Raw genomic sequence first — 22535 nt, forward strand, 5'->3', positions numbered from 1 at the left:
GGCCGGGGCGGCCACCGTGGGGGACCAGTTAGGTAGCCCCCAGCTCGGTAACCTTGACAACGACTCTCAGGCTCTCTAGTCGTTGCGACGCTGTGGAATCGCAGCCCAACAAGGAGGGAGCAAGCGTGCACCTTTGGCTGAGATCCGTGCCTGCGGCTGCAAGCACCGTGGCACTGGAATAATGGCGGCAGCGTCAAGGCTGGGCGGAAGTGAGGCAGAAGGGGTCTGGGCTAGTGTGGGGGGGAATGGCCGAGCCCGAGCACGACACCTCCGGGGCCAGCGGGCACGCGGCGACGAGCTCGCGCCACCGCAAGTCCCCGCCCACCTGACGGAACGGCCGGCGCGCGCCCCCAGTAACCGCGGTTTCTCGCCGCCTGACGTCACCGCCCACGCCGCCTCTGATTGGGCGAGCGGGTCGGGTCACGTGGCACAAACGGGATCTATAACTAGAGGCGAGGGGAAGGCGGTGGTCCGCCATTTCGTGGACGCCTGGGCATTGAGAGCATCTGCCGAAGCAGATCGCGAGGGTGCGAGTGGGCCTCGTCGGAGTGTTAGGATTTGAACTGCGATTCTCGAACCCAGGATCTCGGTAAGAGGCCGCCGGCGGCGGGAGGGAGGGCTATGGAGTCGCACAGAGCCGAGGCGGGGCCCGGCGCAATGGCCGCGCCAGGTTGAGACAAAGGGGCGCCGCCGCCATTTTGTGACGTTCGGTCCCGGGCGGCGGCGGGGGCCCCCGGCCGGCTCGGAGATGCTTCCCGGCCTCGGAATTGGGGTTTTTTTCTCATTTCCGTGGCGGGGAGCCGAGGAGAGCGGTGACTCGGGACCGGGCTTCGGAGCAGGCCGATCTCGAATCGCATTCTGCACGTTGCGGCCTTTAATCTGATGGCGCCTTTTTTCCTTTTTTTTTTTTCTGCTATAGGTTTTCTTGGGATAGGGTCTAAGATTTTTTTTTTTTAAGTAACAGACAAACCAGACCTTTATGTGCTGAAGCCCCCTGCGGTCTTTTTTAATAATGCTGGTTTAGTTTTTTTTGCTTTAGAATTCGGATGTAATTAAAATGTGTTTCCAGTTGAAGTTGAGTTTGATGGGTTTTTTTCTTTGACCTTTGCGTTCACAGGTGTGAAAACTGGGGATGGATGAGCTTTATTTTCCTTTAATTTTCGCGGAATGGCTTGGTCTCTCAACCGAGTCTTGGGTACAGGGTGGGGTCACGACGAAGTAGGATGTGCCTGGACTGGAATTTTTACTTAGATAATCGTTGCCTTTCTAGTAGGAGAGGCACTAAAAGTGAATTCTTGGATTTCCTTTTCATTTGGAAGTGTGAGATTAAAGGCTTACTGAACGTGTATCCCTAAGGCGTGCTGTGCATTCTTGTTAAAGTCCGTGCTTTTTAGTTTCTCCTTAAAGGCAAAATTTTGTGCGTGTGCTGGGGCTTGGACTTAGCGTTGTGTGTACTAAGCAAGCACCCTATAGCTAAGCTATCCTCCCGGCCCTAAGATTCGTTTTTGAAGGTAACGTCCCTTTTTTTTTAAATCCTGTGAAGATGGGGTCTCTTTACCAGTCTCCTGACCTCATAGCTGTCATTTCTTCGGCCTAGTGAGTCGCAGGCAAGTGTGCCGGCTGTCGTAGTTTTTAAGACATCCACAGCGGTGTGGAACCTTTGTCTGGTATGATTGTTTTTTCCCTGAGACCCTTTTGCCTCTGCCTCCTGAGCGCTGGGATTAAAGGCGCGTGCCACTACCGTCCCGATATTTTGCTTTTTGAGGCAGGGTCATGCAGTCTAAGCTATCTTGAGCTTCCTGGTTTTCTTTTTCTGTGGCCCTGGCTGTCTGGAACTGTCCCCATCTTTCCTTGAGATATTCTTCAGATTTAATGCTGGACTTGCATGAGCTCAATTACACTTGTCTTTCAGTACTTAGACTCCATAAAGTGTTTGTCAGTTCAAAAACTACTGGCAGTCAGTCACTAGTCTGGATTTTCCACTTTGTGCGTTTCATATTCTGGAAATTGTAAAGTCTTTCCGGTCTTAGAACATTTTCAAGATTTTCACTTTGTAGTATTTGTCGGTATGTTTCTGATTGCTGCACTACATTTGGGATAACTTCCTGGTAACTCCTTAGGTCACCACAGCTCTTAGGAATAGTGCTGTAGAGAGATGTATTTGCATTCTAGGCTAGCCCCTACCGCTGAGCTATATCCAGACTCCCATAAGCTTGGGGAAGAAAAGCATACATGGAGCCAGGTGTGGGGGTGCACACTTTTAAATCCTCTTTCTCAGAAAATTGAAAAATCAGCACATGGATTGGCTGCTTGAAGAATTTTGATTGCATAAGAGTCTCATTTGAGGTGGTATGAGTATTGTTCTGGTAGTGCAGGAAGTTTTGTGGTGATGTATCTTGTAAGCTTTTGGTTGTGACTCCCCCCCACTCCCCCCAACAGTTTCCCTGTAGTTTTGGGTCCTGTCCTGCAACTAGCTCTTGTAGACCAGGCTGGCCTCGAACACACCAAGAGGCCTGCTGCCTTCCTGAGTGCTGAGATTAAAGGCGTGGACTGCCACTGCCTGGCTAGGAAGCCTTTTATAAAAACATTTTAGTGTTGGTGATGGCTGGTTATGGTCCCAGCACAGGGAGGCAGAGGCAGGTGGAGCTCTTCACAATTAAAAACCAAAATAAACTTGTCTTTGGGGTGTGGTATAAGTGTGCCACAGTGAAGGTCAGAAAGATGGCTTGCAGGAGTTGTTCCCACAGTGTCCTGTAGCTCAACCTGAGTGGGCAGCCTTTACTTACTGTGCCATCTCCACAGCCCTCCTAAGGAAGCTTAAGTGAAGGCGTTGCAACTTAATTAAAGCTTGTAAGTTTTGGCATATGGAAGCATTTATATATTGCTTGTTTGGTTCAAATGTGGTCGTTTATCTAAACTTTAATGGAGTGGCTGTGATTGAATAATGAAGGTGTATCCATCTCTATTTTCAGCTGTAATTTCTTCCTTGTCAACTATTGTGATGATGGGTTAAGATTACTCCCCCACCCCCAAGACAGGTTTCTCTGTAGCTTTGAATCCAGGCACTCCCTCTGTAGACCAGACTGTAGGCCTCGAACTCACAGAGATGTGACTGCCTCTGCCTCCTAAGTGCTGGGATCAAAGGCGTGCACCACCACGGCCCAGCTTTTTGTTAGATTTTGAGACAGAACTTCTTTGAGTACCCTGACTGTCCAGACACTAGCTCTGTAGAGGAGGCTGGCCATTATTAACTCAACGAGATCCACCTGGCCTGCCTCTCAAATGCTGGGATTAAAGGCGTGCACTGTGTCAGTAGTGGAAGCTGGTCTTGAACACCTAGGTCCATCTCTGAGCACTGTCACCCCACCTCCTGTTGGTTGTTGGGTTTAATTTGAAGTTAAACAGTCAAGCCTCACCCATTCTGCATATTATCTGCAGAACTGTTAGAGTCTGGCACAGTTCAAGGCCAAAGTTAAAAGTTGGCCCGGGGCTGTGGTGGCACACATTTAGTCCAGCACTTGGGATGCCGAGGCAGGCGGATCTCTTAGCAAAATCTAGAACAGTCAGGACTGTTAGACGAAGAAACTTTCTTGGAAAAACAAAACTGTTCCCTAACTCACAGTCCATATTGTGTTAATTGATCTATTTGATCCTTGGGTGTTTTCTCAGTTCCGTGATGGCTTTAAAAGAGTGAGATGAGGCTGGCATCTGACTCAGATCCCCCTGCCTCCCAAGTGCTAGAATATATTTATTCTGTAGCCCTGTCTGGCTTGGAACTCCATGTAAAGACCAGTTTAGCTTCAAACTCAGATTGCCTGCCTCTGGCTGCTGACTTTGAATTTTTTTTTTGTTTTCTGGGGATTATGGAGGAAGAGTATGGGGTGGGGAATAGATAACATGGGTTCTTTGACAGTAGGATTTGTAGTTGTGTGTTGGCCCTTTTAGTTTGTTTCTGTTTTAAATAAAGGTCATGTTTGCTTCTAGGCTTGAGTCCAGGAGCTTGTGTATGCTAGACAAATACCACTAATCTATATTTCCGAGGCTCTTTAAATTCCTACGATTTGTTTTTAACTAGACTGCTTTGGTAAATATTTGTCTTTTTTTTCTTACAGAAATGCATCGTGATTCCTGTCCATTAGATTGTAAGGTGTATGTAGGTAATCTTGGAAACAATGGGAACAAGACTGAATTAGAACGGGCATTTGGCTATTATGGACCGCTCCGAAGTGTGTGGGTTGCTCGAAACCCTCCTGGCTTTGCTTTCGTTGAATTTGAGGATCCTCGAGATGCTGCTGACGCTGTCCGAGAGCTAGATGGAAGGTAATAGTTAATCTGGTTTCTAGTGTTTCAATTTTCTAGGACATATGGCTGTCACAAACATTCCTGCTGGTGTGTGACTTAGAGCCAGATGTGTCTTAAACCTGAATTCCCAGCACTTAACAGTTAGACGGGAGTTCAAAGCCAGCCTTGCTTTCATAACAAGTGGAACGGAAGGATACTTTCCTATCACGTTGCCTTATAATGTGAAAAGGATTGACGGTAGCGTAGGTTAGTTATGTGTTCCTACAAGTTGGAATAGTAAAAGTTTGCAAGGGTCTTTTATCAACTGCCTAAATGTGCTGGGTTAACTCTGATGGCTCTGGACAAATGAAGGAAAAATATCAACCGTAGCTGAAATTTTTTTGTTATTAGGAAGAATTTTTTGTATGCTAGTTGTTAAATAATAATGGAGGGGGATAATATGAAACAGCCAAAGTAATTGTAGTGTATCTCTAAGCTGTTAGAGAAATATAGGAGAATGAAAAACTGAAGGGAACAAGTTATAGTGGAAATATATGAGAAATACAAAGGCAAAAACCAAGGTTCTTAATAATTAAAGCTACTAACAGTTAATATTGAATTCAAGTTTGAGGACTGCCAGGGCAACACAGTGAGACCGTCACTAAAATTTGGGCTGTCTTTTTCCTGTATGTTATGTCTTCACTATGCAGTCCTACTAGTCACAGGCCACAAGGTGTTTCACCCCCTGGAACTAGAATTGTAGGTTATCATTGTGAGCCACTTTGGGAGTGCTGGGAGCCAAGCCCGGGTCTTCTACAAGAGTGGCCAGTGCTTTTAACTACTGAGCCCTTTTTGTAGCCTTTATTTTGAAGTAGATTCTCTAGCCTAGACTGGCAAAGAAAGAGGCTTCCTCTCTGCCTAGTGCTGGAATTAAATTAAAGGTGTATATATACCAACATACTCAGCCAGACTGATAAGTAGTAAAATTGTTTTCTTTTAAAAAAATCTCATTTGAGAAGATTTGTTTGGTCTTTTAACCTATGTAAAGAGTTTAGCAAATTTAGAAACTTAGACCAAACAGGTCTGGAAAACTCCTAAGAGTGTCAAATTTGGTTCCATTTGGGTGGAATCAGGAGAGATTCGAGATGGACTCCCTGGACCACCGTGCCTGCTATGAGCAATTTTGTGACTAGTGCCCCTTCTCCTTAGAACACTATGTGGCTGCCGAGTAAGAGTGGAGCTGTCGAATGGTGAGAAAAGAAGTCGGAATCGTGGCCCCCCTCCCTCTTGGGGTCGTCGCCCTCGAGATGATTACCGTAGGAGGAGTCCTCCACCTCGGCGAAGGTACTTGAGAAAGCACGTTTTAGAGAGGCATTGGTGTAATGGAGTAGCTAGTAGGAGCAGGTATTTCTGCTAAGTTTGTGGTGGGTTTTAACTTACTGAGAACATCTGAGGTTTCTACGAAACGTTTGCTGGGTGTAGTTTGGGGTATGTGAGTTGTGCTGAGTGTTGGCTTTTGTCTGTAGGTGTATTATTCATGTTGGTAGTTAGTAACTTCTATCTTGGATCTGTCTTCTAGTTCATCTTCTAGTTGCATCTTTCCAAGTCTTCCCTTTTACTTCAGTTTAGGCCTTTTTCCATTTCTTGACTCCATAATGATCAACATTACATTCAACTAGCTCTTCACAGATGTGGTTTCTACTAGCACAACTATAGTATTTATCAAAACAGGCAGCTGTTTTTAATGTTACAACCGGTAAAGTAGAAGTCTTTCTGAAACAAACTTAAGTCACTAACCAATAAAGGGGGCGAAAAAGTATTCCCAGTCATCCGTTCTTGATTCCCCAATAGGAGAGAATTCAGTTTTTTTTTTTAATGATTGAAATGGCATCATTCTTGGACCAGGCAGTATTGCCTGGGTGCAAACTCCTCATCTCCTCAAATCAAGCCTCCAAAATAGTTTCTGTAGGACTGAATTTACCTCTTACAGGTGAGTGAAGTCCTGGGAGATAGGAGGTCAAAATCTTGCCCCTTTTGCTATTTTGAAAAACAACACACTGTTGCCCATCATATTAAAGAGTATTTGTTAGCTAATAGATGGTTGTACTGATGGCTTGTTTTTCATTTTTTTTGTGCTTTTTGGTCCATCTATTAATAAAAATGAACCCCGTTACAGAGTCACCATCATGTCTCTTCTCACCACCCTCTGAGTCTGCATTAGCCAGTCAACTAGCCCTTTCAGCGTCATGTGACCAGCGCGCCCCATTCAGCTTGGCTGGTGTCGTTTCACATGACCCAGGCTGGCCAGTCGTCAGGTTGCACCGCCCTTTGGTTCCCGAGCATGCTGTTTTCTCTCAGCCTTCTCTCCAACCTTAACCAAATCGGCAGCAGCCACCTCGACCGCCCACACATTCCTGGCCAATCAGCTCAGCTGTTTATTTACCAAATGTCTTCACAACAACTACAGCAGCAGCCTTCGGCTAACAAAAAAGCAGGAAAAATCCACAACACCCCCTTCGCCAACCAACTAAATCCAACGCAACATCTGGCAAAACCTTTTCAGCAAATTCTTCCTGGCCGTCAGTCCGGCAGCCTCACCTCACCATTTCTAGCTTGTTGAAACCCAAAACTAGTAAGTTTTTCCTGCTTATACAGTTTACTGCTGGTTAAAAATAAGGAGTAAGCGGCTTAAGTAATTCTTTTTTCTGGATCAAAGGCTGGCTGTGCATAATTGAATGGTAACGTACAATATATTGCTTGAAACAACTTTTAAGGGTGATAGGGAACTCATAATGTGACTAGACCTTCAAGTGAACTTATGTGCATGTGTGAGATGCCAGACTAAAATTTTAATAACTCTAACAAAGATTTTAGCTTTTCTTCCTAGCAAAAATTGTTAAATCCTATCACCTTTAAATGGTTTTACTAACAGTTTTCAAAATTTTAAAAATTTGGGGGTGAAGTGTGGGCCAAGCTACGGTAATTTTGGTGAGCCTAAACACACTCTGAAATGTGACATCACAAATGCAGTTCTAATGTAGCACTAAATGGCATCCATGTTTACACCTGTCGCCTTTTCACAAATGACACTATCTATCCACCTGGTACTTAAGTCTTGTTACAGACTTAAAAGGTTTGCATGGGTTCCAAATACTGGTTTTACGGTACTATTTTTTGGAACTACTTGGGACTACATTTGGTGTGGTGTTTGGGTAGTGGAGTTAGTTTGACATGAAGTTTTGCATTGGACAGATCTGCTGTGAAGCATTCTTTGTTAAATCCATGGTTGGAATACCTGCTTTCACTTGAGCTTTTGGTTCCTTAATCCTTCTGTGCCTTTTTTTTTCTTTTCTTTTTTTATTTTTGGACGATGAGTGCCAGTTCTTCGGCACATTCACTGGGCCCAACAGTGAGATTGAAAAGTTGGGAAATGCCTCACGCCATATATACTAATTGACAATTAGGCTAATTTTGCTGTTTCTGCTTTTAGATCTCCAAGAAGGAGAAGCTTCTCTCGAAGCCGGAGCAGGTAAATGTGCCCCAGTTTCAGAAATGGCAGCTTCTCATACTCCTAAGCTGTTTCCCAAAGTACTTGTTTAATGAGATTTAGATAACCCTAATAATGGTAGTGTCTTGGGTAGCTTATAGTCGGTGTTCAGTTAGAATGAACCAGTCTTTTTATGAGGTAAATGTCTAACATCATTGGCTAATGGGCTTTTTGTTTTTTAGGTCACTTTCTAGAGATAGGAGAAGAGAGAGGTCTCTGTCTCGTGAGAGAAACCACAAGCCGTCTCGATCTTTCTCTAGGTCTCGTAGGTAAGCTCACTAATGACTGACCTATTGAAGATACACATATATGATGCTTTTATTCTATGTACTCTCAAGATAGTAATGACTTTTTTTTTTTTTAGCCGATCTAGGTCAAATGAAAGGAAGTAGAAGACCAGTTTGCAAAAGAAGTGGTGTACAGGAAGTAACTTCATTTGACAGGAGTATGTACAGGAAATTCAAGTTTTGTTTGAGACTTCATAAGCTTGGTGCATTTTTAAGATGTTTTAGCTGTTCATGTTCCCTTAAGCAAGATTGAATTTGCTTTGAACTTTAGTTTTTCATAGACTGAAATAAACCTAGATCCTGCCCAGTTAAAGTGTGATGTACTAATGATAAACCACTGATGGAAATTGAAAAAACTAGTTTCTTAGCTGGATTACAGTCGGGAGCTGTGGGTGAAATGATAAGCAGTCTGTAAAAGCTGCTGTTAACACAAGTTAACAGGGAAAGGCTGGGAACTGCACTCTTGAAGACTTTCAAAGAGGTTCCTCACTGATTGCTATCTATGGAGGAAGCTGTTTGTAACATTCTTTATTTGGAAATGGAAGACTAAGTTACCAGTTGGTTTAAGGGTACATTGTAGAGCTGAACCTTTGAGTTACTGTGCAAGATTTTTTTTCATGCTGTCATTTGTAATATGTTTGTGAGAATCCTTGGGATTAAAGTTTTGGTTACAAATTGTTGTTTAACTTGAAAGCCTGTTTTTCCTTACACACTCAAATCTGTGAGCTTGGTATCAAGTCCAAGTATAACATTCCTATTGGAAGCCATACTTATATTTTCTTGTAAAGTGCTTTTGGATTAATAAAATACTAGCCTAATTGTGTAGTAGTCAGTTGAGCAAACCCACTGATACCATTGTTATCCCTGGGAAAGCATTTGGTTACCCAGTTCTTTCTTTGTAAGAAACATAACTGAGAGGCACTGGATTAGTGAAGAATTTTTTTTCCCCGTTTGGCTGTCACCTAACTAAGATTTAGAAGTTGAAGCCAATTCAAGATCATGTCACTAACATTGTAAAGTAGCACCAGTGTGGTATTGTAACTCTAAGCTGCCCATAAAAAGTAGCTTTTATCTTCAGCATGAAAACATTCAACAAAGCTTAAAAATTGATTTCATTTGATAACTTGAGGTCTTGCATGGGATTCCAAACCGATCATGATGTAAAATCTACCATGTGGCTAAATGTAACGATGCACAGTTGACTATGGAGGCATGCATATCCTGTCTCTGAGAAATCTGGAGGAGTTGTGCTTTCAGATTGTGTGTGTGTGTGCAATTAGATTAAATCATAATGCAACAGTCTTGTGGCTTAAGTTTTCTTAAATGTGCTCTTTTGAGATAGTTTTTAGATGCTGTACTGATTTTGTTTTTATGAGATCCCTCCCCCCAATTATGTTTGCTTTTAACAATAAATCTCAGAAAAGAGAGAATTGTGTTCAGAAGGTTCCAGCACGAGCCTTTGAAAGAAGTGCCCATGTTCAAAGAAGATACTTTCAAATTTAGACTTCCTGTTAACATGTTAGAAGATTGGACCCTTTTTTTGTCCTCCATGGTAGAACTGAGTTCTACTCTTCGTTGGCATCAACCTAACTGGCTATTGATCATTAATTGGATCAGTAGACTGGAAGCCCTAGCATGTTTGGCTTAGTAGGAAATACCAAATGTGGACATTTACATTTAAAACTGAACTGACATTTAGATTGTGGCTATTTGGAAATGCTCTTGTAATTTCTGTAATTGTAGGTCAAATTAGCCAGCCTTGATCACTTTCTTGAGTGTGATATTAAAAGTTACGGTGGCTATAGGTGTTCATTAGAAGTCATTGTTAGTCGTACTTTGAGATAATCAAGAAAAGTGTTTGAGAATTGAGAGTGTGGGTTTCTCATTTTATTATAGGGTTACCTCTGATGTACATACTTAGGTGTGTTGTAGTTAGCCTTCATGTACCGTTTAGGTACTCAGGGTTTCCAGAGTGACCCTAGCACTGTTAATATGGAAGAGTTACAGGTAGTAAACATCCCATAGTTCTCTAAGAGTCACTGCTTTAGTGCCTTGTCTAAATGTGCTTTTCTTTTCAGAATCCCAGGTGGGGTTTAGTTGTCAAGTACTCTTCCAGTTGTCTATTTTTATACTGCCAGACTGTTGCCTTCTCGTTTTCCTTTGGGCGAGGGACATAAAAGTTTTTTATGATTAAAGACACTGACAAAAAACTGGGTTGGAGTATATTTTTATCTTAACAATCCGGTATGTTTTATATTATGTTCTTAGGCCAATACTTAGCCTGTCTTGTATGGTGTTTACTGCTCATTTGCTGAGTGAAGTAACTGAAGGGTTCTTGACACATGCTGTGATAGTCTACTGGGGTTTTGTACATGCAGCATTTCCTTGGCTGGCTTCTAACACATAGCATTTTAGGTTTATCACTTAGTGTGAGCAAACACCACTGCCATTCATTCTGCTTCTAGCCCATACCTTTATTACTACTTGAAAGGAGACTGGGTGTTGAACCCAGTGTTCACGCAGAGACAATTTATCTGCTAGCTATGTTCCCATTGAGTAAGCCCTCTCATAGGCTCCTCAAACTCTAATTCAAGAGGAATGTGGTTGGGATTAGGCTATTTTTGAGGTGGCCTTCAATTTGGTAATTATAGACATTTTGTTGTTGCCCCTCCCCCGCCTGCCTGCCCCAGGCAAGATTTCTCTGTAGCTTTGGCTGTCCTGGAACCAGGAAGGCCTCGAACTCAGAGATCCGCCTACCTCTTGCCTCCTGAGTGCTGGGATTAAAGGTGTGTGCCACCACCTGGCCTAGTTTTTTAATAACGAGTTGGTAAGATTTCTTTCCTAGTATATACATAGCCTGGCTTCATCTACAGCATATAACAGATGAGTGTGATTCCACAGAATCTCCACACTGGTGTGAGGTGGGATCACAAGACTCTTAATAGGGAATTGAGGGCCAGGTTCAAGTCCCAGGGCCCATATGATGTAACTGGAGTTACTACAGTTCTGGGGGATCTGAGAACCTTACAAACATGCAAGCAAAACACCAACTGATGCTCATGAACTTTATAAAGCAGTGGCTATTCTTACAAGAGTCGTTTCTTTTCTAACACCCAGACCTTAATGTCTATCTCCAAGGGATCTGATAATGTCCTGTACCTTTACCAGTGTGAATAAGGTGTGTGCACATATATGGAAGCTAAATACTTCGGCAGATATATTTTTAATGTCAAGGAGTTTGAACTGAGTTGGGTGGGTCTTTTGATTACAAGTGTTGTATAAAATGGAACCAACCAGCACCAAGGGTGGAGTTTACAGAGACATCCCTAGCCTCCACCAGAGCCTTTGGTTAGGGTCGTGCCTAGTGGTATTCCTGGCAAGAGCCAGTCTTGAGTGATAGTCTAATGGTTTTATGCTTACTGTCCAGCTTTTCTGGGAAAGACAAGAGCGTCACCTCCACATAAACAGTGTAGTTCTGCTTGTGTAGGAGTAGCACATTGAACTAAGATGGCTTTTCTGGTTGGATTTGCACATGAAATAGGCTAGAAGTAATAAAATTGGGACAAGTCATTCCATATGGAATATGTATATTCAATTTGTAATAGGGACACTAATGGCACACCTGGCTCCAAGCTTTCTGCAGATTAGATGGGTCGCTGATAGTAACTGTCAGGAGGGAGAGGTCCTGAACTTTGGCCAGCCTTGGCTACCAAGCAATTCTACTTTTTTTTTTTTTTCGAGACAGGGTTTCTCTGGTTTTGAAGCCTGTCCTGGAACTAGCTCTTATAGACCAGGCTGGTCTCGAACTCACAGAGATCCGCCTGCCTCTGCCGCCTCCCAAGTGCTGGGATTAAAGGCGTGCGCCACGCAATTCTACATTTTGGTTATAGGGTAATCTTCGCAGTTGGGACCTTTTTTTTTTTTTTGAAGTAAAAGCTGTGTGTTATTTATCAAGGTTTTCTTAGTAAGGGCTGGAGATCCAGCTTAGGCTTCAGAAGAATTGCCTTTTCGGTACCCACAAGGAATAAGTGCCTTGACCACTGGCCAGCTGCAGATGCTCAGGCTTTCTCTTTGGGGGCTTGTACACCCTTCATGAAGGCCCAGTTTTGTGTCTATGATCAGGTATGCCAATAGAAAGGTTTGTCTTGGATCTTTGCTGAGGGTGGGGATATTGAAAGGCTTTTTTTTCCTGCCTTCCAAGTGCTGGGATTAAGGTTGTGTGCCATCACCTCCCAGCAGATTTTCAGTTTTTACATCTCTTAATTGTACTTAAAAGTTTTGAAAATAAAATGTTAACTGGTTTTTTCCAGACAGGGCTTTTCTGGTATAGCCCTGGCTGTCCTGGAACTCACTTTGTAGACCAGGCTGGCCTCTAACTGAGGTTAGCTTACCTCTGCCACCACCACCCAGCTGCAAATAAAATCTTGAAAAAAAAAATGACAATATCAGCTCCCTACTGTTGACCTCCAGGGTTGAGGTTAGCACTCCACATAGGCTGACCCTTTGGTATACAGTTGCTCAAGCTAACTGGTAAATGCGCTCAAGTAATTGAATTGAAAACAGCTCTGATGAAGCTGGCTGTCAGGGCAACAGAATTCTAGCTATGTAGGAAGCACACAAGGATACCTTGAATTAGACCAGTTCAAGATCAAGAGGGGTTATTTTTGGCTTCAGAGAATATTAGATTTTTTTTTTTTTTTTTTTTTTTGGTTTTTCGAGACAGGGTTTCTCTGTGGTTTTGGAGCCTCTCCTGGAACTAACTCTTGTAGACCAGGCTGGTCTCGAACTCACAGAGATCCACCTGCCTCTGCCTCCCGAGTGCTGGGATTAAAGGCGTGCGCCACCACCGCCCGGCTTAGATTTTTTTTTTAAAAAAGATTATGTATACAATGTTCTGCCTGCAGGCTAGAAAAGGGCACCAGATCTCATTACAGATGGTTGTGAGCCACCATGTGGTTACTGGGAACTGAACTCAAACTCTGGAAGAGCAGTCAGTGTGCTTAACCGCTGAGCCATCTTTCCATCCCCAAATATTTAAGAGAATCTTCCCAAGTGACCGAGATTGGCAGTTGAGAAATAGTGTTTGGAGGACAGTTAGCTGCCTCTTTTGAAATGGTTTTTGGAGCTAGTATGCCAGGGTTAGCAGGCCTGCGCACCCCCCCCCCCCCCCCCCCCCCGCCAGTTAAATCTCCATCACCTGTGGTGGAGTCAAGTTGCTAGCAAGCTAAGCCATCAGGATGGCATTGTGCCAGGGCCAGATTTTTAGTTACCTCTTGAAAAACTTCAGAATACACTTAATCCTTTGTAAAATGCATGTTTCCATGTATGAGTGCAGGTGCCCATGGAGACCAGAAGGGGGCGTCTGATTCTAGGGTTACATTCATTTATGGTGGAGTGAACCAGATGCCATTTCTTCAGCATTCAGTAGTTCCCATTGGTGGTGGGGACGCTTGGCAGGGTTTCCAAGAGAAATAGAAAACTGAAATGCTTAGCTCCTGTGTGTGCTTTTTTTAAAAATGGATCTGACATTGAGGGTGTTACTACTAGCTGTGTGGCACCCCACCCAGCTTTTTTTTTTAAAGGCAAGAGTCTGGTATCAGATTGGCTTTACCTGGTTACATACCAAGGATGACCTGTCTTTACCTCTTTAGAGGGATTCTAAGCATGCACCATTAACATGCTTAGATTGTTCAGTGCTGGGGAATCAAAAGCTGGGCTTCATGTATGCTAGACATACATGCAAGTAAGTATTCATCAGCTGAAATCAAGATAATCCCCATGAACCTTTTTTTTTAAGTGGTACCAATCCACTATTTTGTGGCAGTCATTTCTGTGATGTTTGAGACTGAATCCAAGGGTCTTGCGAGAGTAACATAAGCACTCCCCTACTGAAAGAGCATCAGTCCAGGTCCTTGAATGCCAAACAACACTCGGAGCTCTTGCACTAGCCCCAAGTGTTAGCTCCACCTAGCACTGAACTGTAGGTAGAAAATGTAGGTATGTAGCTCAGCAACAGAATCCCCTTGCGTCCTTCATACCCTAGGCTTGATCCTCAGTGCTGGAGGTGTATGTGAGGCCTTAATAATAAACAACTTATAAGTCTGACTAGTCATAGATGCTCAAAGCACACAGGGAAGATCCAGTGCACTCACTGATGTAACTGGCAGGGAGGTAATGAGCTGGGGAAGTAAGACGTGGAGGGCAAACATGCTGAACTGGAGGATGGCAAGCCCACTGCTTTGATCAGCATGCAGGTCCTCCCAGCCAACATGCAAATAACTAAGTGCTGGAACCTGGGATGGGGTGGCCTACCTGCTCCTCCATACCTGATAGGATGGCTGAGATTGCAGGTGTGTGCCACCATGCAGCCCCTAGTGCTCAAGCTTTTCCATGCATTTTTATCTCATACTAGTGGATTCAGTCCCTTGAATGATAGTTTCTAGCATGCCAAGCAGTTAATATCTGCACCATTTCCCCAAGCTAACTGCCGCAGGGCATGCTGACACTTTCACAAACCTCTGAAGATTCAGTTGCTCAGCTCCCCACTAGGAGGCAGTGCTGCCCTGCTGAGAATCCAGGGACCAGGTCCTTTGCCTGAGGCCATACATCCAGAGCAGAGATGAGTCAACATTGACAGGAGTTACTGAAGTGAGTATTCCTTGGAATTAAGCATTTTATTTCTCTTCCCACAAGGTCTGGAGCTTCACTGACTGGCTGAGGTGGGTCCTTGTCATATGTTGAAACTGAGGCTCAGGGCTAAGACTCTTAGCAGTTTGTGTGGAAGAGTTTTAACTTCCGTGTTTCACCTCCAGAACCTAAAGCCATAGAATCGCACAGGCAGGAGAAGTGCCCTGCGGGAACCGGTAAATCCACAGCCCTGTAACTTTGCTGAGGGTAGTGACTAAAGAGACCTTAGGGATGGCTAGAGGTGGTAATTTTCTAATTTCGAAAGTAGAAAAGCAAGCTGGATATAGTGGTGCACACCTTTAATCCCAGTACTCAAGAGGCAGAAACAGGTGGATCTCTAAGTTCAAGGCCAGCCCACTTTACAGAGCGAGTTACAGGACATCCAGGACTATACAGAGAAACCCTGTTTCGAAAAGATAAAAACAAAAAGGGTTTATATTTGTGTGTGTGTGTGTGTGTGCGCGCGCGCGCGCGCGCGTGTGCGCGCAGCTGGGGCCACCTCCCTGCTCGTCCAGTTCCCTGGCTGATCAACCCTTCACGGTGAGAGGGTGCTGGCAGCTTGCCAGCTACCCTGGCAGATAGAGCTTCAGACAGATGGCAAACAGTGCTCTCTCTAAGAGTCAACACAGGTCTGATTCAGCCCATGGTTTGTGCCTGTGCCAGCCCTGAGGGTGCCTTCTCATTCTCTGCCCCTTTATCACTCCTGTTCCCGTGGCCAGGCTGGGACTCCTGTGAGCCTGGGACCTACACTGATTATAAAGAGGCTGTTCAGACCCAGACTGGCCTGCCCATCCCCCAGGGCAGGCGCACACAGCAATGCCCATCATCACAGTTTCAGCATGAGGGTGGAGCCTGCACAGAGCTGGCCGCAGCAATGCCAGGTTGGCCCTCGGTAACAGACTCTTTGCCAACAGGTATTGCCTCTGAGACACAGTGGAATAGGTGAGCTGCCCACCTCCAGGGCTTCACAAGTGTCATCTGTTCTGGGCTTTGAGAGAGACTGTCAACTTGCAGGTGGCAGAACTCTTAGAAAATTTTGTTTGGTTTGATTTTCTGAGACAGGCTTTCACTGTGTAGCCATGGCTGTCCTGAAAATTGCTCTGTAGACCAGGCTGGCCTCGAACTAAGTGATCTCCCTGCTTCTGCCTCCCAAGAGCTGCGGTTAAAGGCGTGTGTCACCCCCACCTGTTTTTTGTTTTGTTTTGTTTTTGTGTTTTAGCATATGTGGTAGCTTGAATGTTTTTGGCTCCCATAATCTCAGAGGTTTGGCTTTATTGGAGTGGGTTATGGCCTTGTTGGAGAAAGTGTGTCATTTTGGGGAGGGCTTCAAGGTTTCCTATGCTCAGGATACCACCCAGTGTGTTAGTTGACTTCCTGTTGCCTGCAAGTTATAGCACTCAGTTCTAGCACCACCTCTGCCTGCATGCCACCACGTTCCCTGCCATGAAGATAATTTACTGAACCTCTGAAACTGTAAACTAGTCCCCTCAATTCCTTTAATCCCAGCACTTGGGAGGCAGAGACAGGCAGATCTCTGTGAGTTTGAGGCCAGTCTGGTCTACAGAGTGAGTTCCAGAATAGCCAAGGCAGAGAAACCCTGTATCTTTTTTTTTTTACTTTTTTAAAAATATTTATTATGTATACATAGTCTGTCTGTGTGTATGCCTGCAAGCCAGAAAAGGGCACCAGACCTCATTACAGATGGTTGTGAGCCACCATGTGGTTGCTGGGAATTGAACTCAGGACCTTTGGAAGAGCAGGCATCTCTCCAGCCTTTTTTTTTTTTTTTTTTTTGGTTTTTCGAGACAGGGTTTCTCTGTGGTTTTGGAGCCTGTCCTGGAACTAGCTCTTGTAGACCAGGCTGGTCTCGAACTCACAGAGATCCGCCTGCCTCTGCCTCCCGAGTGCTGGGATTAAAGGCGTGCGCCACCACCGCCCAGCCAGCCCTTTTTTTTTGACTTTTCGAGACAGGGTTTCTCTGTAGCTTTGGGCCTGTCCCAGCACTAGCTCTTGTAGACCAGGCTGGCCTCAAACTCACAGAGATCCACCCACCTCTGCCTCCCGAGTGCTGGGATTAAAGGTGTGTGCCACCACTGCCCGGCGAGAAACCCTGTCTTGGGGAAAAAAACAAAAAGAGTTGCTCTGCATGGTCTTCAGAGCAGTAAAAACCTAATCAAGGCAGAAGCTGTTGCCTGGAGTGGAGTATTGCTGTCACAGGGCCTGATCATGTTTTTGTTTGGAATAACACAGACCTTGGAACTGTGGATTAGAAAAGCAGTTAAATGCATGAAGTGCTGTTTACTGAGTCATCCTAGTAGGAGCACGGAAGGCAGCACTGGCAAGTGTGATTGGATAAAACTGTTGCACTTTGACCAATAGCCTTTCATAGAATCTCACGGTGAGGGGGTACCTCAGGAGGTTTCAGAGAATTTTAGTATGTTTCCTAGAAATCATTCTTGTGGTATTTTTGGTGAAGGAAGTGTCTGCCTTTTGCCCTTGTCCAAAGAGCCTACCTGAGGCTAAAATGAAGTGTTTTAGATTAGTTCCATTGGCAGAAGAAATCTCAAAAGAGCCTAGTCTAGGGCTGGAGAGATGGCTCAGCGGTTAAGAGCATTGCCTGCTCTTTCAAAGGTCCTGAGTTCAATTCCCTGCAACCACATGGTGGCTCACAACCATCTAAAATGAGATCTGGTGCCCTCTTCTGGCCTGCAGGGAGACACACACACAATATTGTATACATAATAAATAAATAAATAAATAAACGAACAAATAAAGAGCCTAGTATAGACACTGTCATGTGGTTATTAGTGGTCGCTCTAATGAAGATACATAATGAAAGGAGCAAGCTGAGCAAGGAAAAATATCTGAGGAGAAAAGGGGCACAAGAAAGTGGAATGCAGCCAAATCCTCTGTTCAAGGAGTTAAACGGACCAAGAATTGGAATAGAGGTGGTAGTGACCTCAGACAATCGTGGCGCGTGATTAATGATAGCACTCCAGAGGCAAAGGCCAGCGGAGGCAGGCAGCCTGGTCTACAGAGCAAGTGTCCGGACAGTCATGCTTAGGCAGTGAAAGACAGAAAGCTGGTGAAGATGTGATTAACAAGGGGACCATGTTCCAGCCGCAGCAAGTGGTTCTGTCTTTAGAGACTCGGGAGGCAGAGGCAGGCGGATCTCTGTGAGTTTGAGACCAGCCTGGTCTACAGAGCTAGTTCCAGGACAGGCTCCAAAGCCACAGCGAAACCTTGTTTTGAAAAAAAAAAAAGAGAGGAACGTATTTAAGATTCTGCGGTTCTGAGAAGCTGGGGCTGAAGAACCAGCAATGAACCAGCTGTGGTTAACATGATACCGGCACTACTAAAGCATTTTTTTTGCTGGGATATTTGATGCTGGTTAGCTGGAGCTAAGAAATTGGTGGTGATTAAGAAGAAACCAGGGGCTGGAGAGATGGCTCAGAGGTTAAGAGCACTGACTGCTCTTCCAGAGGTCCTGAGTTCAATTCCCAGCAACCACATGGTGGCTCACAACCACCTATAATGAGATCTGGTGCCCTCTTCTGGCCTACAGGCAGGATACTGTATAAATAAATCTTAAAAAAAAATAAAAATAAAAAGAAGAAACCAGCATCCCTGGTGAAGTCTGGGAAGTGTTTCCGTAGAGCACAGAGAAGCTGTTCCAGAGGCAGCCCAGGCTGTGCCGCATGCTGGCACCCAGACTTGGGTGTGTGTAAGAGTCACCCAGGTGCTACTGGCTTTGAAGGCATGAAGGAGTCTTGGAAAGCAGCTGAGGCCTGGCACTGTGAGAGGCAGGAGAGGCCATTAGTGAAGGTGCAGCCTCACCGGCAGTTGAAGGCTCAGGAAAGACCATGAGATCCTACAAGAGGCTACTGGTGAAAGTGCAGACCAGCTGCAGCAGAAGAGACGCCAGTACCCTGGGATGATCACAAGAACAGCAGCAGCAGTGGAGTGGAGCCAGCTGGAGCCTAGAAGAGGAGCAGAGCCGGAGAAGTGGCCCAAGCCCTTTGAGTCCAGCAGATCATGAGTGGATCCCAGATATTGGACAGTGTAATAACATATTGTGTAATGTTAGACATGCCAGAGTCATGGGATACCTGCCAAGGAGAGCCGCTAACGGAGTGGAACCAGCTCAAGGGGAAGAATTGTGTTGCAGACAACAAAGCTAAATGGAATCGGAGGTGCAGAGAGCGTTTTGACATTAGACATGGAGATGGAGAGTTTGGAGTTTTAGCTAAGAGATCACATGAATCCCAGAAGAGACTTGGAGCTTCGGACTTTTAAACATGTTGAAACTGTGATAGACTATGGGATTTTTGAAGTTGGACTAAATGTGTCTTGCATTATGATATTGTTAAAGGGTATGGGGGCCAGGGAGTGGAATGTGGTAGTTTGAATGTATTTGGCCACCAATTCTCACAGGGAGTGGCACTATTAGGAGGTGTGGCTTTGTTGGAGTGGATATGGCCTTGTTGGAGAAAATGTCATTTTGGGGTGCGCTTGGAGGTTTCCTATGCTCAGGATACCACCCAGTGTGTCAGTTGGCTTCCTGCTGCCTGCAAGATGCAGCAATCTCAGCTCCTGCACCATGTCTGGTTGCATACCCCCATGCTTCCTGCCGTGACAATAACTGACCAAACCTCTGAAACTGTAAGCGAGCTCCCTCAATTAAATGTTTTCTTTATAAGAGTTACTTGGGTCATGGTGTCTCTTCACAGCAATAAAAACCTAAGACATAAACATTATTTTATGTGTATGGGTATTTTACCTGCATGTATGCCTTTGTACCATGTGGGTGACTGGTGCCCACCGAGGCCAAAAGAGGGTGTTGTGTCCCCTAGAACTGGAGTTACTGTTGTGAGCCACCATGGGTGCTGGGAATCAAACCTGGGTCCCCTGGGAGAACAGTCGGTGCTCTTAGCTACCTGAGTCATCTCTCCCTCCTCTGTTCTCTCTCATTTTGAGGCAGTGTCTCACTGTAATCCTGACTGCTCTGGAACTCCTATGTACAACAGGCTAACCTTGAACCCACAGAGATTTGCCTGCCTTCTCCTGAGCTCTGGTATTGAAGATGTGTGCCATCAGCACTGGCTGCTCTTCCAGAGGATCCGGGTTCAAGTCCCAGCACCACATGGTAGCTCACTACTGTCTGTGACTCCAGTTCCTCACTCAGACATACATGTAGGCAAAACACCAATGTAAATAAAAATAATTATCTAGAAAGATGTATGCCACCCACACTCGGCTATTTTCCTTCCTCCCTCCATCCTTTACTCCTTTCTTCCTCTTAGAGAATGACTTTAGAAGTTAGGTAGTGACCTGGGTGCCGGTGGCACACGCCTTTGTTTCTGGATTAGGACTGTCTTCCCTACCAGAGCCCAAGGACTAGCGGTCAGAGTATTTTTCCTCACTTTCAAGGATGTTTTGCTTTTTCTTTGTTTTCTGTCTTTCCTGTTTTCGCATGATTGTTTTGCAGTTCCCAGCAGGTACTGCCATTGTTTTCTGGAACAGACACATATTTCTAGTGCTAAATATAATCCCATGTTGAAACTGCACACGGTCAGTGAACTGTGAGAAAGCTGTGTCCCCAGATTTACATCCTGCAGAATGCAAAAAAGTCGTATCTAGAAAACCTGGCAGTTGATAGCTGTGTTATCACTTCAATGTTCCTTCAGGGGCCCACACAACTGGCATGGTCAGATCTGCTGGTTCTGAAGGTCCAGAGGGCAGGGACAGCCAGGCTGAGCTGGCACACACCTGTGTGAGATATCACAGCTGTCCTGGAGCAGATGGTGATACGTCAGACTTGGCTGGCGCTTCAGGCCAGATGTGGCCTTGATAAGGAGACACCTTGGGCTGCGCGGTTTCTTCCCAAACCAGTGTGTCTAAGATTCAGGGTCTCTAGAGGAAGAATGATGCTTTGTGAGCATGGCAGTTCTGGGGACAGGGAGATGTCCCCAGGGATGGGATGGTTCACAGGTGATCCCCTCAAGGGATTTGGAACATACTAGTTAGTATTTAGTCAAGTTTGGGATATTTTCTTAAACTTAATCTGGGGCCAGACAGATGGCTCAGTGGGTGAAGCACCTGGTGTCATGTCTGGCCACCTCAGTTCCCCGAGACCCACCAGAGTATTGAGAAAGAAGAAGTCCTTGTTGCCCAAGCTGGCCTAGAATTTACTATGTAGAATTTGTTATATTATCATTTCTCAATAAGTAAATAGCCGTGTTTTGAAAGAACAACAAAAAATGGTTTGCATGTTGTATCAAAAATCCACTCTTTCAAGCCATCCTCTGGCCTCTCCATACACACACACACACACACACACACACACACACACACACACACACACACACACATTGCCTGCCTGCTTGCTTTTCTTTCTTTCTTTCTTTCTTTCTTTCTTTCTTTCTTTCTTTCTTTCTTTCTTTTCCTTCCTCCTCCTCCTCTTCCTCCTCCTCCTCCTCCTCCTCCTTCTTCTTCTTCCTCTCTCTCTCTCTCTCTCTCTCTCTCTCTCTCTCTCTCTCTCTCTCTCTCATTTCTTTCTTTCTTTTGAGACAGGGTCTCTCTGTCTAGCCCTGACTGTCCTGGATTTTACTCTGTAAACCAGGCTGGTCTCAAACTCATAGAGACCCTCCTGCCTGTGTCTCCCAAGAGCTGGAATTAAAGGGGTGTACCACACCTGGCCACACACACAGAATTTTTTTTCCCAAGACAGGGTTTCTCTGTGTAGCCCCGGCTGTCTTGGAACTCTGTAGACTAGGCTGGCCTTGAACTCAGAGAGCCCCCTACCTCAGTCTCCTATATGCTAGGGTTACAGGTGTGCGCCAGCACTACTGCCCAGCACACACACAGAATCTTAACAAAAGTAAAAAGACTCAATCCTCCTAGACCTCCTTTGAATTCCTACCTTCACTGCACAGAAGGAAACTGAAGCTTGTAGAAGGGAACGCTACAGCCAGGACTAGGACCCCAAGTAGGTTTGTGTTTGCGTGTTCTTGCCCGTGTATATGGGGGTGCATGTGTGCCTGTGCTGTAAAAGTCCCCTGTGAGGGTATGCAGAACTAGGCTGGCCTTCAACTTGGCAGAGATTCTCCTGCCTGCTAGAGGCTAAGCATGAGCCACACTTCTGGCTATCTATCTATCTGGCTATCTATTTCAATCTTCTTTTTGAGACAGGGTCTAGACTCAACATCCTTCCACTTGAGCTGCTGAAGTGCTGAGATTACAGCCCCGTGCCGCCTTGCCCACATTAGAAGATGGCGCGGAGTGTCAGGGACAATTTGAGGTAGACGGGCTCTCAGGAAGGCTTTTCTTTAACCCTTTCTTGAGGGCACAGGGCTCGGGAGGTGAAAGACTTGGTATTCTGCTAAGCCTGCGGAAGCTGAACCAAGGGACCACATCTCCAGCAGCCACATCAACTCAGGGTGCCTATAGTCCACAACCTTGAGTGTGTGCTCTAGGGAATACAGCTTAGCCACAAATGTAGGCGCTCTGACATCATTACAACAGAGCCACCACCCTCTAGACTACATGCTATGACCCAGTCCTCCAAACACATTAACATTCAATGTGCTTCAACAATGGTAGCAAGTGCCAGGGATGTGGCTGGCTTGGCAGAGAGAGCTAGCTTAGCACATAAAACCAGACATGATGTACACGCTTGAAATCCCACACATAAACCAGGCATGATGGTACACACACACCTGTAATCCCTACCT

The 22535-nt window shown here is 45.2% G+C and overlaps 1 protein-coding gene across 1 annotated transcript; it reads left to right on the forward strand.

Annotated features, from left to right (window-relative positions):
- Window positions 1-429: 429 nt before the first annotated feature.
- On the forward strand, window positions 430-9417 carry Srsf3 (serine and arginine rich splicing factor 3). Its single transcript, XM_075979719.1, has 6 exons — window positions 430-589; window positions 4113-4320; window positions 5491-5625; window positions 7772-7810; window positions 8011-8097; window positions 8193-9417. Exons 2-6 carry the CDS (start codon window positions 4115-4117, stop codon window positions 8218-8220), a joined length of 495 nt encoding a protein of 164 aa, XP_075835834.1. The 5' UTR covers window positions 430-589; window positions 4113-4114; the 3' UTR covers window positions 8221-9417.
- Window positions 9418-22535: the final 13118 nt, after the last annotated feature.

The sequence above is a fragment of the Microtus pennsylvanicus genome, chromosome 7, assembly GCF_037038515.1.
Source record: "Microtus pennsylvanicus isolate mMicPen1 chromosome 7, mMicPen1.hap1, whole genome shotgun sequence".
In the NCBI taxonomy this organism is placed as follows: domain Eukaryota; kingdom Metazoa; phylum Chordata; class Mammalia; order Rodentia; family Cricetidae; genus Microtus; species Microtus pennsylvanicus.

What these genes read in the sequence shown, in the direction of transcription:
- Srsf3 (XM_075979719.1), top strand. Translation starts at nt 4,115, where the DNA reads ATGCATCGTGATTCCTGTCCATTAGATTGTAAGGTGTATGTAGGTAAT. An exon ending in GTCCGAGAGCTAGATGGAAG is followed by an intron (nt 4,321 to 5,490) that starts GTAATAGTTAAT and finishes CCTTCTCCTTAG; the next exon opens with AACACTATGTGGCTGCCGAG. An exon ending in TCTTTCTCTAGGTCTCGTAG is followed by an intron (nt 8,098 to 8,192) that starts GTAAGCTCACTA and finishes TTTTTTTTTTAG; the next exon opens with CCGATCTAGGTCAAATGAAA.